This window comes from Panthera pardus, unplaced genomic scaffold, assembly GCF_024362965.1.
Source record: "Panthera pardus isolate Hobbes unplaced genomic scaffold, ASM2436296v1 HiC_scaffold_6, whole genome shotgun sequence".
NCBI lineage: Eukaryota > Metazoa > Chordata > Mammalia > Carnivora > Felidae > Panthera > Panthera pardus.
The window spans coordinates 71954621-71975038 of NW_026526991.1; the positions used below are offsets into that span (position 1 = coordinate 71954621).

The 20418-nt window shown below is 36.2% G+C and overlaps 1 protein-coding gene across 8 annotated transcripts in view; it reads left to right on the top strand.

The window, feature by feature from the left end:
- The window catches only part of YAF2 (YY1 associated factor 2), a 77199-nt gene extending 58072 nt beyond the window's left edge, over nucleotides 1–19127 (top strand). For 3 of the 8 annotated variants that reach the window (XM_019452470.2, XM_019452475.2, XM_019452474.2), the window contains 2 exons: nucleotides 16344–16496; nucleotides 17334–19127. In XM_019452470.2, the coding sequence (XP_019308015.1) occupies nucleotides 16344–16496; nucleotides 17334–17571 (391 nt within the window). In that variant the 3' untranslated portion in view covers nucleotides 17572–19127. Of the gene's footprint in view, nucleotides 1–6350; nucleotides 8786–16343; nucleotides 16497–17333 lie in introns of those variants that run through there. The other 5 variants (XR_008419701.1, XR_008419700.1, XR_002080822.2 and 2 more) reach the window with 2 other exon arrangements.
- The last annotated feature ends 1291 nt before the right edge of the window (nucleotides 19128–20418 follow it).

The window sequence follows — 20418 nt, forward strand, 5'->3', positions numbered from 1 at the left end:
TAGGGCTTATTGGGAACCAACTCAGAAGACTGCCTGACACAATAATTGCCTGCCATTTTCACGAATGAGTAAATGAATGAAGGAAAAGAGAGAAACTTAGGAAAAATAGCTTGTACCAATAAGTCCTCCATAAATATAGGTTGCAAGAATGGAAAGTCAACCATAAATAAAAGAAAATTAATTTCCAGGTAAGATTTGTTTTAGCTAAAAATAGACCTATTTTGATCAATAAGTGTGCTATCCATATCATATCATATATGGACATGTAAGTTCATATCATAAAGGCTTGGAAAATATGAGTGATGTTTTCTACAGACTTTAAAATCAAATAACATCTTTTAATATTGCCAGTGTCTTTATTTAGAAAAAGAAGAACATCTAGATTTGATGTTTTTAGTCATTGGTTTTCAACCTTTCCTACACGTTGGCATCACCTTGGAAACTGGAAAAATGAGCCAGAAAAGGATACCTGGGCTCTAACCCAGGCTAAATAAATCAGAACCCCTAAAAGTCAGGCCCCTTGCTTTAAGAGCTCATCAGGAGATTACAATGTGTGGTCAGGGTTAAGAATCCTGCTGATTGTTTTAAAAAATTGTTTTTAATTGATAAATAGTTGACATTAGTGTCAGGTTTACAACATAGTGATTCAGCAATTATGTACATTAGGAAATGCTAACCACCCTAAGTGTAGTTACCATCTGTCATGTAGTTATTAGGATATTATTGACTATATTCCCTATGCTATGCTTTTCATCCCTGTGACTTACTTATTTTATAACTGGTAATTTAAGTGGTTCTTTTTTTTTTTTTTTTAACATTTATTCATTTTTGAGAGAGAAAGAGACCATGAACGGGGGAGGAGCAGAGAGAGAGGGAGACACAGAATCCAAAGCAAGCCCTAGGCTCTGAGCTGTCAAGCACAGAAGTCATGAAGCCATGACTTAGAAACCGTGAAGTCATGATCTAAGCTGAAGTCAGACACTTAACCGACCAAGCCACCCAGGAGCCCCTAAGTGGTTCTTAACAGGAGGGTTTGAGTATGTACCCTTTCTCTGGTTTCATATAAATTGAAAAGGAGATAATTTTATGAAGAACTGTCTTCATTCAGCATGTGTTCAGTATGTCCATGGCACTTGTGGGGGCTAAAAAAATGTAAGTAGTTTAAAAATGGGAATAAATTATATTTCATTATATAGTTATATGTGTATTTAATATGATAATCTGACATAGTCTACATGTGCTATCGGGTTTCAGAGAGGGGAGAGATGTATATAGACCAGAGTAGTTAAGGCTGTTTGGAAAAGATGGGATCCAGGATGCATTAGGAAAGTACAATTCGAAATGTAGTAACTTGCTTTACTGGACAGATCCAAATTCTGGAGTCTGATTTGGAGAGATCTGACAACGTAGCCAGCCAGCACTTTGATCTTATTCTGTAGGCCAGTGACAGTATGACCAACTCAGAAGCTTTGAAAAATACCAGGTTTAACTCCTGAGGGTGTTAATTCCATTGGTCTAGGTGGGGCCCAAGTATTGTAATTTTTATTAGACTCCTTGTGATGCTAATGTATAGCCAGGCTTGTAAAAACTGCCTTAGGATCACTTAGGGTCCCTGGAAATTTTTTAGTAGGAGGGTTTAACATTCACCTATCCATTAAAAACACATTGGATTTTTTTTTTCTTTCTTTCTTTTTTTTTTTTTTTTTTTTTTTTTATAATTCTGCAGGCACAGGGCAAACAGCAGTGAACCAGATGAAACAGGAAAATGTCCCCGTTTATAATTATGGGGGTGATAGCGAGCTTATATTCCTTTCTGGTAGAGGAAGACAGGCAATAAGCTAATAATATATAACATGGTAAGAAGAAACAAGTGCTTTGAAGAAAAGAAAGCATACGGAGAGAGACAGAGTAATGGGCAGAGTGGGGAGCAGAGTTGGAGGGGAGAGTGTTATTTTATTTCAGGTTAGGAAAGACTTAACTGCCAGCTGGCATTTGAGCAGAGACCTGGAAGAAGTGAGGGAGTGAATAGGCAGAGGGGAATAATAAGTAGGGGAAATCCTCAGGCAGGAGTAGAAGGCCATTGAGGTTGGATATTATGGACTAAATTGTGTCCCCTCCCCCTAAATTTATATGTTGAAGTCTTAATCCCCAGTATGCTATATTTGGAGATAGGGCTTTTAGGAGGTAAATCAGGTTAAATGAGTTCATAAAGATTGGTGAAAGGTGTGATAGAATTAGTGGCTTTATAAGAAGAGGAAAAGGGTGATCTCTGTCTTTCTCTACTATGTGAGGATACAGTGAGAAAGAGGCTCTCTGCGAACCAGAAGAAAAGCACTCACCAGAAGTCATACCCTGCTGGACCTTGATTTTGGACTTTGTAGCCTCCAGAACCGTGAGAAAATAAATTTCTGTTGTTTAACCCACACGGTCTACAGTATTTGTTGTGGCACCCCAAGCCAACTGAGACACAGGAATAGAGGTTTCCGGAGGGGAGATTAAAGAAGATGAGGTGGAGGGAGAGACTGAATCATGTAGGGTTTCAGACTAGAGCAAGAATTTTGGATTTTATTTTCAATTGCCATATACTCTGGTTGCCAGAGTGTAACAAGGGGGGAAGGGGTTTAGATGGGGAAGAGGAACCCAATGAATGGTTTTAAGCAGAGGAGTGATATAATTTGAGTGATATAATTTGATTTATATCTGGAATGATCACCTGGCTGCTTTGTGAGAGAATAGTCTATAGCAAAGCAGTTGAAGAATCAGGGGCAAGTGGCAATACAAGGGGCAAGTGGCATCAGTGGGGTTGGTGAGAAATCCAATTCTCTATCTATTTTGAAGGTAGAGTAGAAAGCATTTGCTGGTAAATTAGATGTGAGTGTGAGAGAAAGTGGAGAATGAAGACTGCTACCATGTGTTTGGTCTGAGCAACTGGAAAAATGGAGTTTATTTACCAAGATAGGAAGACTGTGAGAGACTGGAAGAGTGGAAGAAGGAACGAATTAGAAGTAGTTTTGAATAAGCTAAGTTATTTTGAGTTGCTACTAGACATTGAAGTGAAGATGTTAAATAGGCAGTTGGTTATGTAAGTCTAGGGTTTAGGGGAGACATTGGGGTTGGTGATACAAATTTTGGAGTTGTATAGATCAGTTCTCAACCTTGGATGCATTGATTTATCTCAGGATTGGGGCATTTTTTAATTTGATTACCAGTTAGGTTAAACATTTTTAAAAACCGCTTTTATTGAGGTATAACTGACATACAGTATACTGCACACAATTAAAGTGTACGATTTGATAAGTTTTGACATACGAATATACTTGTGAAACCATCACCACAGTTAAGATAGTGAACATATCCATCATCACCAGAAATTTCTTTGTACCCCTTTTTAATTCTTCCCTCCTGTGCCTACCTCTTTCCCATCCTCAGTTGCTAGGCAACTATTGATTTGCTTTCTCTATAGATTAGTTTGCATATTCTAGAATTTCATAGATGGAGTCACAACAGTGTATATAGTCTTCTATGGCCTCTTTAAGCATAATTGTTTTGATATTCAGCTGTGTTGTTGAGTGTGTCAGTTCATTCCTTTCTGTTGTTGAGCAGTATTTCATTATGTGAATGTACCGTAATTTCTTTATTCATCTCTTGGTGGACATTTGGTTTGTTTTCAGTTTTTGGCCATTACAAATAAAGCTGCTGTGAACATTCATATAGAAGTCTTTGTATGGATATATATTTCCTTCTCTGGGTAAATATCTTAGGGTGGAATCGATCACAATTTTTTCATGTTTCAACATGAGGGGTTTTGTGTGTGTGTGCACGTGTGTGTGTGTGTGTGTGTGTGTGTGTGTGTGTGTCCTTGGGGAAAGCTCTTATGCCCAGAAAAGATTATTCAGGGACTACTTTGATTATTAAAATTAATGTTCAATGTAGTAGTTTCAGTTAAAAAAAATTTAGTTTTTTCTTAAGTTATCTGTTCATTTTTACAAATCTTATTCTACTTGTAAAATTTAACAATATTTAACTTCCCCCCCAGGCATAGTTATTTTTAAAAAGTATTGTAAATTAATTCTAATGTGGAGCCTGGGCTGAGAACTATTGTACAGATGATATTTAAGGCAAGGACTGAATGAGGTCACCCTGAATAGCACTTCTTGAGTTTTGTGTGCATAAAAAATATCTGTGGTTCTTGGGCAAGGTCTGCAAATCTGCATCTGTACTAGTCTCCTCAGTGCTAATACCTTGGTTTGGTTAGTGGACCACACCATGAGTAGCACTGTCGTTGAGGGTTAACGTAGATAGAAGAGATACCTGAAGACTGAGTCCTGATGCACTCCAAATTTTAGAAATTGTAAAAGAAGGAAAAGAACCAATAATTGAGACTGGGAAAGAGTAGCCAGTGATGCAGGAGAAAAATTGTGTGGCATTCTGGAAGCTTGTGAAGAAAGTTTTACCCGAAATAAAGGAGTGATAAACTCAGTCAAATGCTGCTTTTGAAAAGACTGAGCAAGGAATGAACTACAGTTGACCAGTGGATATGGTAAAGTGATTGTTGGTGACCTTGAAAGTAATGGTGTTAGTAAAATGGTAGGGACAAGAGCCTGATGGAGGTGAGCACGTTCAGAGGATGGAGGAAAGAGGTGTTGAAAGTGACTATAGACAAACCATTTGATGCTTATAGTAGAAAGGAGAACAGAGAAATGGGGCAGTAGCTAAAAAGGTATGTGGACTTAGGGGAAGAGTTGTTTTTCCTTTCCTTTTTTTAAGGTAAGAGCTACTGTTTTGTGTTTGTATGTTGACAGGGATAACCTATTTACAGAAGGAAGTATCACTGAAGCAGGAAAGAAAGGAGGTCAGTAGCAGGAATGATGTCCTGGAGAAGGGATAAGAGATAGAGGCATGACTGTGATTGGTAATACGGATAGGGAAGTTAGAGGATATGGGCACAGATAGGAGATTGTGGAGATTTCATCAAATAGCTTCTATTCTCTCTGAAATAAGAATCAAGGTCACCCCATGATAACATGGCACACAGTAAAAGTAAATTCAGTGCTCAGAACAGTGATTTGAACAGTTTAATAAAAATTTGTTAAATAAATGAATGTAAGGAAGAGTAATCTTGGATTGGAGGGGAGAAGACAAAAGTCCATCAAGTAGATAATATAGAAGGCTGCGGTTGGGTTGGGTGAGAGTGGTAGTCATGAGAATGGTAAGGGGAAGCCATTCCAATAATGCGAAAGAAAAATTGAAAAGACTTGATAGTTGTTTGCCTGAGGAGAAGGAAAAGTGAGGAGGACCTGTTTGAACTCTAGAGAGTGTCTTTAGTCTTTCAGATTAAGGGAACTGTGGTGGTGGTTATTGGTTTGAGGGGTTTGTCAGATTTAATTGCTTGAACACTCTAACCTAGTTTTTCTAAAAGCTGATGTAGTCATTTATTTTGTCTCTCCTTACCAAGACCTTCTTAGTAGCTGCCAAAGAATCAAGTCTCCCCTGCTGCTACTTCCCAGGAGTTTAGTAGGGAAAAATGTGTTCAGGGTTTTTGCAGAAGTGTTTGATGTTGAAAATTAAATATAGACCTTAAAGTAAAAACTCTTCAGAATACTCAGATTCTTGAAATGATGAAGACTATTGTTCCTTGCATTTTGTAAGCACACTGAGGCAAGTGACAAGAAGAAAGAGTATGTAGTACCTGAGGTGTAAATTTAAGTGGTATAGTGTGAATACCTTGTACCAGTGGTTTTTGACTAGTATTTCTCACAGCCATACTTCAGGGATAACTGGGAAGTTGGAGGATGAGCACTGAGTAGATGTGGGTTCAGGAGTCTCCACAGCAATTTCAAATAGAAGTTAGGTTTTGTTTTTGTTTTAGTTTAATATATTGACATTCCTTGTAAAATTTTGTTAGCATATGATTCTTCTGGAAAAACAATAACAAAGAGTTTGAATATCATTACTATCAGTAATATTTGAATTTTGCTGGTAAGTCAAATAGTGCTAGTATTAGCGTAGATTATTTCATATTTTGAAGGTGGAGAAAACCACTTTTTTTTATTTTTTGATTTAGTAATACATTTTTATAGAAAGCAGACATGTACATTAAACCCTTCATTCCATTTTCATGAAAAAGAAGTAAATTGCTCAGAAGATGACAACAGCAAATTTTTCAAGAAAGTGAATTCTCAAAAGTTGGCACCTCATCAAATCAGTGTCCATATGATTGTTTAATAGTTGTATTTATTATGCATCATGTTTAACTGGTATTTTTAATGATCATTAATATCGAGATACAAGATCTGTACTAGTGCTGGGGATACAAAAATAAGTGAGATTACTGATCTCTTCTCATGTAGGGATAAGAATCCAGTTGCTGGGGAGATAGAACACAGCCATGGAAGGATCAACAGCATTACAGAGGAGTGTAGAAGACCAGGATTCTGCAGAAGTGCTGCAGGGGCTCCACAAATACTTGATGCACATTTCTTTTAAAAATATTTTATCATTAAAAAAATCTAAAATAACATGTTACATAAATGGGTTCTGTGCAACAAATAGACCATGCATGGAAGGAAAACCACTAAAGCTAATTATTTTGCAGATTAGCTCATTCTTTTTTGTTTGTTTGTTTGTTTTACAATTGTAAAATAAAGTAGCAAATCCTTTATTTGTGTTTCTTGAAACTGTGAAAAGAGAGCCCTAGCAACATTTTTTTAGTTATCATTTTCCCTCTTCCACCTCTGTCCTCACATAATAGTTTTGCTCCCAACCTACAGTTCTCAAAACCTCTTCAACCCCCACAACCCAACAAAACAAAACCTCTCTCATTAGTGTCTTTCTAATTTCCTTCTTATTCTCCATCACAAAATCTCAAAAACGGATTTATAAAAAACAAAAAGAAAAAAAAAAGATCTACTTCAGAAAGCCTGGGAGAGAAAGAGTCTTTGAGCAGGCTGCAGAATGCTCCCCCAGACTGCAGGAGAAATCTGAGAAATCCAGGGAGTTCACACTGAGTGATTTATATCCTTTTGTGCTTGTTAACCCTTTATAGGCTACATGGTGCTAGAGCTCTCTGATAAGTCTTCAAATGATAATATACTATATGAATTTTTCCACAAACCCAAGAAACAGTACAGAACGTTTTATTTTTAAGGACAAAAAGGAAACAGGGTTTCTCACGTGAGTAGTCATTCAACAGAAAGGATTTTATCGTGCAATATTTTGCAACAATGAACCTGAGCCATTTTGTTTTGCTGTAAAGACATGTGATTGTATTCTTTCATCTTCTCTGATATTTGGCATCAAAATTTACGTGATATGATTCATAAGTAGATTCTGAAGGATAGGCACGTATACCTAGTCTAAAAATGAAAACATAATTTTGGAGCAAAGAAAATGGTTGTCCTCTCTTCAAAAAATTACGAGCCATCACGGTTTTCAAAGTAAAATGTTCTGATAATGCCAGTGCAAGAAGTGGAAGCAAAGATAAGCCAAAATCTAGTAGAGGTGTGTTTGAAATAATGAAATCAGTATTACAAGGTAAGTATAGTCCTAAGATTAGGCCTAGTAGCTGATGAGGAGTTAGTCAAATTAAAAAAAACTTCATCTATGGATATGAGGGAGATCTGGCTGTGACATCTGTCACCCCATTGATCGCTAGGGTTGATTTGGCTGATCTGGCTGACTAGGTGGGTGTCCCCTTCCTCCCTCACCGCCCCATATGTGTCCCTCCCGAAGCTGCGCACTTCTTTGAAGAGGAAGACCTTCCAGATAGAGGAGGACCATTTGGCCAAGCGTATACGAGTAGCTGCACTCCCCTGCTAGAACCTCCAAACAAGCTTTCAAGGTCCATTTGTAGGAGAACATAGGGTAGTCAAGCTTCCAAAACTCCAGAAACATCCAAATGAGGCACTGCACATGGCAGTCTGCTTTTCTTTAATAAATAAATAAATAAATAAATAAATCTATAAATCTTTACCTATTTCAGGTCTGTATACCTTTAAAACCACATTATTACAGAATAGAAATTTGGGTTTAGTATGTTTTTCAAGTCTTAGTAAAATTTTTAACATTGAATTTTATTACTTCTGTACATTATTCATGAAATGACTTAAAGTATTTTTTATTTTTATTTTTTTAACTGTATTTATTTATTTTGAGAGACAGAGCAAGTGCTCATGAATGGGGCGAGGCAGAAAGGGAGGGAGTGGAGAGAGAATCCTAGCCAGGCTCCACACTGTCAGCCCAGAGCCAAGTGCGGGAATCGATCTCACGAACTGTAAGATCATGGCCTGAGCCAAAATCAAGAGTCAGACACTCGATCACCTTTAAGGTGCCCCTTAAAGGATGTTTTTTAAAAAGACCCATGTTGGGGCTCCTGGGTAGCTCAGTCAGTTAAAGCGTCCAACTTGGGTTCAGGTCATGGTCTCTCAATTGGTGAGTTTGAGCCTCGAGTAGGGAACTGTGCTGACAGCTCAGAGGACAGTAAAGCAGCCTGGAGCTGCTTCAGATTCTGTGTCTCCCTCTTTCTCTGCCCCTTCCCCACTCGCGCGCTCTCTCTCTCTCTCTCTCTCTCTCTCTCTCTCTGTCAAAAATAAACATTAAAAAAATTAGGGGTGCCTGGGTGGCTTAGTAGGTTAAGTGTCAGGGTCATGATCTCATGGTTTGTGAGTTCGAGCCCCACATGGAGCTCTGCACTGACAGGGCAGACTGCTTGGGATTCTCTCTCTTGCCTTCTCTCTGCCCCTCCTCCTTCCCTCCGTATCCCTCTCTCTCTCTCTCTCTCTCTGTCTCTCAAAAAATAAAATAAAAACTTAAAAAAAGAACATTAAAAAAAAAGGCCCATGCTGATGGCTCTTTTTCCTGGTGTACTGACAGTTTAAACATAAACTAAAGTTCTTTTCACCCTGTTTATAATAAATTCGCTTTCTGTTTTCTCTATTACAACACTTTTTTTTCTTCTTGGTACTTTTGACAAAACTTACCTTTTTTTTAGTTTACTTTTTTATATGGTTTCTATCTCATCTGCTAAGTAAACTCTGTGAGCGCACAGACTATGTTTGTCTTACCCATTGTGAACCCCCAGCATCTTACCTATACCTGACTCATGTAAGTGTGCAATACATTTTTTAAACAAAACAAGGTAGCTGCTTATAAAATCTACTTTGGTTAGTTTTTTTGGTTTTTGTTAGCAGTGTATTGACAGACTTACAAGTTTCAGCTGTTTTTACTCATTGAAATTGATTATATTGCTTCACTTTATCATATATTTTAGTGTCCTGAAGACTGTTTCTTTTGGATCTATGAGTTATGCTGCTTCTCTTAGAAAATAACCAGTAAATGTTTTATATCTTAATTTGTTTTGCTTGTCCAACTTGACAAAGTAAATTGTGATGAGGTTGATCAAACTTGAAACATTTTTTTCTTAAAGTATTTAGCACATAGAATTTTTGTTATGGGGTAGTGGGGATAGAAGGCAGACACATAGTTAGAAATGGCATATACCAAGCAACAGGTACTGGTCTTCTACACACATGGAAGATCAAGAAGCTCCTAAAAATATTTCATTCTCATGGTAGATTATTATTGTTGTTGAAATTTCACCTTTTTCTATGTTACAGGAGATCAACATACCTGTAAAATTTTACACAGTGTATTTGGGCTATTTATGAAGGATACATAGAGACATGTGGAGATCCCCCAATTTTTGAATATCATATTTCACAAGTTACAGCATGGTCATGGCATTATGTAAATAAGATGACAATAGAATGCAGTTGAGATATGGTAATTTACTAACGAGGACTTTGTCCCCCTTTTTACAGAATCTTTGGCATTATAGGTGTATTGTCAAAACCATGAATGAATGATAAATCCCTGTATATAAAAAGGCATATCTAAAAAATGTCACCCTGCTCCTTATTTTCTGAGTTACCAATCTGCTACCTCTAAAATTTCCTAGTATCCTCTAGATTTTTCTCATTAAGTAGAAAATGGATCATAGTTTAAACCTACTTATTTATTGAAAAATTTTTTAATGTTTATTTTTGAGGGAGAGAGAGCAGAGGAGGGGCAGAGAGTGATGGAGACACAGAATCCAAAGCAGGCTCCAGGCTCCAAGCTGGCAGCACAGAACTTGACATGGGCCTCGAACTCACAAACTGAGAGATCATGACCTGAGCCGAAGTCAGATGCTTAACCAACTCAGCCACCCAGGTGTGGGCCCCCAGCTTTCTTAATATCCCTGGAGATATGAGGGCTTTCTTTTCAGTAGGGCATGGTGAGGGTGAACTTTATGATATGTTGAAAAGGTAAGCTGTGTTCCCCCTACCTTCAGTGAAAGATCTTTAAAGCACATTCAGCCTCTAGAGAGCAGCAGAGAATTTCATTTCAGTAATTAACCTATATGTATACTTGCGTATTTATATTTTGTGCTGCTTTTCTCCTGAAGTTGAACCAGATCAAATAACCCTAGAACAATGGAGTTTTAGGTAAATCATAATCTTTAAGTAACAATCAGCCATCATTAAAATAAGAATAAAGGAATGGAGCATTACACATTTAGGAAAGTCTAAGATGAAAAGAGAGAGAAACAGGTATAACTACTCAAGAACAGAAATAAATAACATTTTTCTTAAGGGAAAAGGGAACCACTATAGATTTGTTGGTGATTGAAAGATAACAAAATCAATAACAACATTAGTTACAGAGATTACATGGTGGTTTATTACACCACTAGTCTTGCATTCACACTTGCCCAAAGGACTGCCTTGCTTATATTTTATTAAATCTTTTATAAATTTTTATTTAAATTCTAGTTAGTTAACATAGAATACAATATTGGTTTCAGGAGTAGAATTCAATGATTCATCACTAACATATATTTTATTAAATCTATAAATCCAACATAATTAACACCAAGCATGTCAGTACCCCCTATTTAGAGTAGACCTGTTCTTGGCTTTCCTGCAACTGTCTTAGCCCATTTGAGCTGCTGTATCAAAATACCATAAATGAGGTGGCTTATGAGCAACGAACATTAATTTCTCATAGTTCTGGAGGCTGCAAGTTTAGGATCATGGCCCTGGCAGATTAGCTGCCTGATAAGGAGCCACTTCCTCATTGACAGCCATTTTCTTACATGGCAGAAGAGGCAAGGGATCTCTCTGGGGTCTCTTATAAGAGCACTAATCATGAGGGCTACACCCACATGACCCAGTCACCTCTCAAAGACCCCCCCCCCCCCAACCTAATACTATCACCTTGGAGAGGTAGGATTTTAATAAATGAATTTTGCAAGGGACACGAACATTCAGTACACAGCACCGCCCTTGGAAATTCCCCCCATTTCTTTCAGTTTTATTCCCATTTGGGGGAGAGTTCTTTATCCCTCTTACTCACGTATGCATCCGATTGGGTTATCCTTATGAAATGTCATCGGGTTCACTGCTTCAATGCCATTCTCCTTACTATCCACAGAATAGACCCTTACTACTATTACTTCACTTCCAGTTTGATGTGGTAGTCTTCTAGCTTGTTTTCTGGTCCAGCCCCTCACCTGACCAGTTTAACTAATTGTTCTTTCTGTGTGCATTTATTAAGTAGTTTGTTCTTAACACTGAGAGTATAACACGAATTTTAAATTCATAACTCATTTAAAAATAAATTATAAATTAACTCAACCATGAGGTTATGAAGCAAATCATGCTCTAATATTTTCAGATTGATGGGCCATATAAAAAAGGGAAATGATTCTAGAAAGATTCTGGAGAGATAACACTTCTTAAATATGAAAAAGACTTGGCAACAGTTACAAGAGACCAGAGTTGGGAAATTAGGATTGTTCCTTTCTCACATAAAAGCAGGAGGGAGGGGGCGCCTGGGTGGCTCAGTTGGTTAACCGTCGGACTCTTGATTTTGGCTCAGGTCATGATCTCACAGTTTGTAAGATGAAGCCCCGAAAGAGGCTCTGCACAGCTCCAGACCCTGCTTGGGATACTCTCTCTCTCCCCCTCTCTGTCCCTCCCCCAATGGTGCATGTGCTGTCTCTCACACACACAGAAAATAAATAAACTTAAAAAAAATGGGAGTGAGATGTTGAGGAACAGTGTCACATAGTAGATGGATACTCACTTGGGAGACAAATGCTGGAGGTTTGAGGGAGTGATTGATCATGTCATAAAAATATTCTGTACTTAATCACAGCACAAGAATCATGTTCCTGAAAATCTTGATCAGAGAATCCATGATTGAGATACTCAGATCTTACGGGAAAACAGCATTGGGGTTCGCTCATTAACGAATACAGGAAAACCTAGAAAAATATGCTATTTTACTTATAGGCAGTACTAAATAAAGATAATATAAATAAAATTGTATATATCTTGTTAGTAATAATGGCCACTACTCAATAACTAACATCAGTTTATTGATAGAAATGTCAGGATTTCCCCTCTGGTTCAAAAAGCATGTAAATTTATTTCAGCGTTTGTAATTTTATTTTAGTTCAATTTAATCACTAAAATTTTTGTTAACTTATTTTGCACTAAATTTTAGGATGGAGGGAGTGACAGTACAATATATATACCATATAATAATATATACTATATACATGTAATAATATGTGTGTGTGTGTGTGTGTGTGTATATACAATATATAATGAAGGAAGTTGTTAAACCTTCATTTGTTATGGAAGGAAGAGATTCAGAGATCCATATTACCTTGGGAGACCAAATGATGACTATACCTCCATTGCATTTTATACCTTGGAATGACTCAATTTTAGGTGATTCACTATTCACTAGGTACTAGTTTAAACAAATACTTTCTCAAACCTGCCACACCTTTGAGCTTTTTTCTTTAAAAAAATTTTTTTTAATGTTTTATTTATTTATTTATTTATTTTTAGGTTTTTTTTTTGTTTTTTTTTTTTTGACATTTATTTATTTTTGAGACAGAGAGACAGAGCATGAACGGGGGAGGGTCAGAGAGAGGGAGACACAGAATCTGAAACAGGCTCCAGGCTCTGAGCTTTCAGCACAGAGCCTGACGTGGGGCTTGAACCCACGGACCGTGAGATCATGACCTGAGCTGAAGTCGGCCGCTTAACCGACTGAGCCACCCAGGCGCCCCTGTTTTATTTATTTTTGAGACAGAGAGAGACAGAGCATGAGCAGGGGAGGGGCAGAGAGAGGGGGAGACACAGAATCTGAAGCAGGCTCCAGGCTCTGAGCTGTCAGCACAGAGCCCGATGCGGGGCTCAAACCCACGAACCGTGAGATCGTGACCTGAGCTGAAGTCGGATGCCCAACCCACTGAGCCACCCATGCACCCCTGAGCTTTTTTTTCTTTTTCCACTTTACAACATAATTAAAAGATAAATTATTTCTTCCTGCTCTTACTTTACTACTTGTTTATCTCTGTGTAGTGAGTGGTTGATCCTGTCTAGTGAGTAACCTTAGAGACAGTACTCTTTTTTCTTTTTAATTTAATTTGAGAGTATATGTATGTATGCAAGAGAGAGAGACCATGAATCCCAAGCACGCTCCACGCTCCACATGGAGCCCAATACAGGGCTTGATCCCATCACCCTGGAATCATGACCTGAGCCAAAATCAAGAGTCGGATGCTCAACTGAATGAGCCACCCAGGTGCCTGTACAGTACTCCTTTTCTTAAAAAACAAAAACCAAAAAACAAAAAAAAATCTTTCTTCCTTGTTAAACTTGATTTTATCGTTCAACAACAAATACTAAGTATCTAGTATTTTTTCAGAACTGTGCTAGGTACTAAGTTATACAGTGGTGCATAAAGCTGATATCATCCCTTTCCTTGTGGAGATTTACATGCTAGAAAAGGAAACATAATAAAAAACTGCAACTCTTCCAATAATCTTTATGTTCCTCATTTTTTTCCCATAGCATTTAAATGAACGTTTAAGACTCTTTATTTTTTGATTCCACCCACATAATATTGGCTGCATGAGGACAAGGATTTCTGTGTTTTTCTAGAGGAATATTTGTTGGTTAAGAAAGGTATACATAATTAGTTACCATGTCTTTGATTCTACTTCTTCAGCCTGTCTTAAATAACCCCTCTGCTGCTTCCTTAGTTCAAGCCCTTTTTATTTTTGCCTAATCTATTAAAGTAGCTTTCCTAACAGTTTCCCTGCCACTCTGAGGTACCTTTCCCCTTTATACTGCTGCCAGTAATTTTTGTAAAATTAAATTCTGAATTTCTTCAGTGATCTCCCATCTTTTAAGGGTAAGTCAGACTCCTTAGCTTTTTACTATTGGATTCCTTCCTATCTGTTTAGCCTTGTTTTTTTTCTTCATTGCCTTGCCATTCCCTGCTCTCCATCTCAATCTTTATTCGGCACTAGTAACAATGTATTACAGCTCTTCAAGCTTCTTTTTGGGCTAGATCAGAGGCATCAACTAACTCAGAAACCAGTTAGAAATGCAGATTATTAGGCCTACTGAATTGGAAACTCTGGGAGTAGGGCTAAGCAAGCCATAAACAGGCCTTCCTAGTGATCCTGATGTACCTTAAATTTAAGAACCATTGTGTGTGCTTTTAAATGTTTATTTTGAGAGAGAGTGTATGCGCAGGAGAGGGGCAGAGAGAGAGAGGGAGAGAGAATCCCAAGCAGGCCCCAAGCTGTCAGTGTAGAGCCTGATGCAGAGATGACCGGAGCTGCAAGCTTAACCAACTAAACCACCCAGGTGCTCCAAAAAACATTGTTTTAATCCATTTTTTAAAAATTTTACTTCCTTACAAGCTCAGCCATTAATCACCATGCTTTCAATATCACTTTCATTTGTATAACTCTTAATCTACATAATTAACCCTGGTATCTGTGTCAACCCTACTTCTTAAATTGTGTTGTACATCTTTTCTGGATATGCTTTCTGTACTTCAGACTCTGTAGGCTCTGAACAAAATTCATTATCCATCTACTGATATCTGTTTACATACTGTGTTTCCTATTTACTCCTTAAAAGGATTCCTCCTTAAAGTTTTGAATTGTAGATAGTGCAGTATTTTCTCATTGGTTTCTATTTTGTCATGGCTTTAGAGGAACAACAGCAAAAGATTCTTTAATAACTCTACTGACCAAAATGGGTTCAGGATTTTCCATGCAATAAAATTACTGTTGTTTTGTAGACCAGCTGCTAAAATTTATGTTTATCTTATTCTCCCTTCCCTCACTTTTTCACTCCTCCCATTTTCACTCCCCTCCTCACTCTTCTGTCTCTCATTTTAAGAACTTAGAGATTGTTTACTTCGAATCTTGACCACAGTTGCCCAAGTTCTACCATAAAGCTGGAGGGATCCTTGACAAGTAGAATGACAGTTAGTACTGTCACTAAAGCATGAAGTGAAGCAACATTTCAGATATCATGGTGCAATTTTTGCAATAGTTTCTCAATAAATGTTTTTTAAGTGAATAAATGAGTGAATAGGCAAGTCTCAAAGGACTAGACAAATTGCCAAGGTCAAAAAAGCACGCTGAGATCGTGGCTAGAGATAAAAGGAACCTTAAAGATTTTAGCAATAAAGAGTGAGAAAATTTGACACTCAAATACTTATTAAATTAAGTGAAAGATTTTAGAGGAAAGAACAAATAGCCATTGTCACAGATGGTTAGGTTAGCTATTTCCTTCTATGAAGGAGAAGGGATATATTTAAATGTTATTTCAGTATAAATTTTCAAGTTTAAATTTTTGAAATTCATGTTTATTTATTTATTTATTTATTTTTTAATTTTTTTTTTTCAACGTTTTTTAATTTATTTTTGGGACAGAGAGAGACAGAGCATGAACGGGGGAGGGGCAGAGAGAGAGGGAGACACAGAATCGGAAACAGGCTCCAGGCTCCGAGCCATCAGCCCAGAGCCTGACGCGGGGCTCGAACTCACGGACCGCGAGATCGTGACCTGGCTGAAGTCGGACGCTTAACCGACTGCGCCACCCAGGCGCTCCGAAATTCATGTTTATTTATATGTGTGCTTCCCTATGAGCATTCAGTTTGATATACTTTTTTAAATAATTTTCACATTGACTTATGTAACAGTTTTATTCTCATGGTTTGACCATATATCTTGGGCTATAACTTTTAACTGTTATTATAGTTTTGTTTTTGTTGGATAGGAAAGACAATAATTTGTTTGTGTGTGTGTATGTGTGTAAAATCTGTTAAATTGCACATTAAATTATCTCACATATAAGGATTTTTTGTACTTGAAAATAATGCCGTGTACCTGTATTCTTATAATCAGAGATAGTCTCATAAAGAATGTATTTTCTTAAGTTATAATAAAAAAAACTTTCTTTTTAACATGCACACAGGAAACCTCGACCTGTCTCCCAGTTGGTTGCACAGCAGGTTACCCAGCAGTTTGTGCCCCCTACACAGTCAAAGAAAGAGAAAAAAGATAAAGTAGAAAAAGAAAAGAGTGAAAAGGAAACAACTAGCAAAAAGAACAGTCATAAGAAAACCAGGTAAATTTGAAGAGTGTTTTATGGCACTTTTGAAATAATAAAACAAACCATTAATTTAATATTCTCTTTTGAAATTAATCTATTCATATACAGAGTAGAAGAGATTTTATCTCCTTTATTATAAAATATCATGAAAGTGTTTTTCTGAGTTTAAGAAGTATATTAGAAATTAAACACAGAAGCCACCATTATGAGCTTAAATGTAAGGTTTCCTTTCTCTTTCCTTTTCCCTTCCTTCCTTCCTTCCTTCCTTCCTTCCTTCCTTCCTTCCCTCCTTCCTTTTTTAGATTAAAAGACATTTGTGCTTGAGCTATTTCTTTTTTAGTCATAAAGCCAGGAGTGATATTTACAATACTGAACAGATACTTGCATGGGCTTTGACCAGTTAAAATCTTCTTGGGTACAGGCAGAATAGATAATCATGATGCCTTATCAGTGCACATCTGTGGAATAACAGCCTTACATATAACTGAGCGTTAATAGTTATCAGCTTACTCTGTGATACAACTATGTCATTACTGTCTTAAAACATTTATTTTAGTAAAACTTATAAGCTATCTGCAAAATTATGATAAAGCTATAAAAGCACAATTAAGAGACCATTGCTTCCAGAGTATCAGTTTGTCATGTTGAAGAAGATTCATCAATGATTGGTTTGATTAATGTTAATGACTTAAAACATTTAATTATACTTTTTTTTGGCTAGTTAAACATGAATCTAGAGCCTTAAATATAGATGCATTCATTTTGTTATTTTTACCTGATTTATTCAGTATATGTTCAGAAAGTTGGTAGAAAGAGAAGCTAGTTTAAAATATAATCATTTTTTGTGTTTAGGCCAAGATTGAAAAACGTGGATCGGAGTAGTGCTCAGCATTTGGAAGTTACCGTTGGAGATCTGACAGTCATTATTACAGACTTTAAGGAGAAAACGAAGTCACCGCCTGCATCTAGTGCTGCTTCTGCAGATCAACACAGTCAGAGTGGGTCTAGCTCTGATAACACAGAGAGGGGAATGTCCAGGTCATCTTCACCCAGAGGAGAAGCCTCATCACTGAATGGAGAATCTCATTAAAGTTTATTTTCTCCAGTTTCTTAGTCACTTCTGTCATAACATGCAGATACACAGATTATGCCAAGAGGTACCACATTTTCATGACAAACATATTCATGCACAATCCATAATTTGCGTTTTACATAAGATAGAAATTTGTTAGAATTTATTGCAATCTATGCCTACCAAAAATTTCCAAACTTAACATTTTGGTCTCCACAGTTAAAGATGCCATGAAAATGTGGTTGAATTATTCATTATGCAGTGTTATTGGTAAGTCTATTTTCACTTTTAGTTTAGTGAATTCTAACACATAATTCTCTACTATTGGCATGTATGAATTTCAATTTTTATAACATAGTGCAAGCTGCCTAAATATGTATTATTTGAGAATTGTGAAACAAATAGTTATATGTATACAAGTCAAAGATCAACTTAATCAACTATTGCTGCAACAGGATTTTCTTAATGGTTATCCTCTTAAATACACCTGCTGGTACTTGGTGTGGTTAAATAGGAAAATTGTTATTAAATAAAGAATTTGTATGAACCGTTGCCAATGTTTTTGACACATTTTACTAAATTATTGTTCCTGAATTATGTTTCTGGTTTTATCTTTGTTTTTGTTTGTTTATCTTTTAAAACATTCATTATTGTAATGTTTTACTAGCAGAGTAGTAAACAATAAAACATTGATTATTTAGCTTTATAATTCAGGTTTAGTCCTCTTGTCATTGAACACTGGTATGTTTTCTGTATGAAATAAAACATTACAGTTCAAATAATTATAAACATTTGGCAAAAACAGAAAAGAAACCTGACATATTTTAAAAGCTGCAATTTTGGAAAAGCTTTAACTTAATAACAGTTTTATCACTGTTGTCTTGCCCCAAACTTGTGCAGGGTCATAGAAGTATGAATCTAATTAATACAGAATTGGGAACTGTTGCACAGACCTGGGAAATAACTAATCTTAAATCAGTTTAATTGGCCTCTTATTAAATACAATGATTTTTATGAAAATCATAGTATCCTATTTTCAGACACAACTGCCAGTTTATGCATTTATCAATATCCTGAAATTTAAAAAATATTTACAGCCCCACTTACTATTATGTAAAATTACCAATAAAATATTTTTATGACTACAGATTTTGCATTTTTGTTTACAAGAAATAATGTGTTTCATGTTGTATTTAAAAATCCAGCCTAGAAACCACACAGTACTTCTTAAATTCTCATAGGGTCTCCTGCTTCTTTTAGCCATTTGCTTAATATGTATCCACCTCTAGGAGACTTCTGGAATATAAATTAACTTAAAAACATAACCTGGATACAAAATACCACTTAAAAACACTATGATTGCATTTGAAGAACAGAAAAAAAAAAAAAAAAAAACCAACCCGTAGACCCTGACAGTTGTGTATTTGGTGGTTTCTTGTGGTAATGTAATTTTCCGTTTAATTGCAGTACTCTTTCCAGGCACAATGGGACTGTCTTTTTTGTAAGATGCTAGTTGTGAAGTACAGTTAATTGCATACAGTAAAAGTCTGTGATTAAAACATTTATATACCTCATTCTTTAGTGTTGTTAAATGAAAAATTAAAATTTGTTTTTATTATAAGATACTTTCAATGGAGCCCCAGCTAACTGGTTATGTTCTTTTAAAACATGAAAATTTTTTGTCATGTATTATTGTTTTTCAACATGTTTCAAATGTTTCAAATTTTAGACACAGTAAAAATTACAAGTAATAATTGTAATAGGGAAAATCTTCTAATTTTTAAATCAAAACTATGCTCTGGAGGCACTGGGTCTTATGATGATCAAAAACTTTCAGGATGTATTTTAAATGGACTGTAAGACAGAAAAATCTGACAGAAATGGGATTTTACCAGAATGGAGTATAGGCATCTTTTTATATAAGTGGGGAGTATATAGTATGGAAATTTAGAGTGCTAACTGGTGTCTGATGCTTTGAATATCTGTTCTAGAGCCTAAGTGAGCTTGAGTAAATTACTCAAGGTCTCTTCCCATCTATTAAACAGGGATAATGGTAATCAATTCTAACTCATCAAGTGGTTGTGACGATTAAATATCAATCCATATAAAATTCTTATTAATTACATGACACACACTGGTTGCTCAGTAAATGAGCCTTTACTATCTTTATAGGTAAAATCCCATTACGAAAATGCAAAAATACTCTTTGTAACAAAAATTATTTGCACACCCTCTTGGGTGACCAAAAGGATTGTGTTCTGTGGGTTACACTGAATTTTCCACATCAGATGTTTGCTCTGATCCCAGATCAGCCAACTTTCTGTTGGTATGCACTTGGAGCTAGGACAAATGAACTGAGTTGGCTAGTTTGAAATTTTGTTTTCCTCTCATTAATCACAATTATCTTCACTTGCTTTAATTTCACCCTACCTCAAATACACTTCCAAACCAGGAACCAGACCCAAATTCCACAAATATACCTAATGTTAAAATATGCAAAAAGATTCAGAGCCTGGGCTTAGTGTACATTTTAAACTCTTTTATTGATTTACCCTGTAGTTTTAGCAGTGGGTTCTTTTAACCAAATTCCATACAAAAAGAATTTGAATGTTTTTCAGAGTTTATTACCTTATTTTGATATAATTAAGAGTGAAGATATAATTTGAGGCATACCAGAAATACATATTCTTAAAACCTTTTGTATTACACAGTAGAAATAGTTGACTTAAAGGTTTTATTTTTGTTAAATGCTTTCCTAAAATTATAGTGATAGTAGACAAAGTGAAAACATTAAAAAGGAAGAGAACTTCAGCTTGTCTAAGTTGATAGCATATTTATTATCTTTCTTTTAGGCAAAAATCCTTA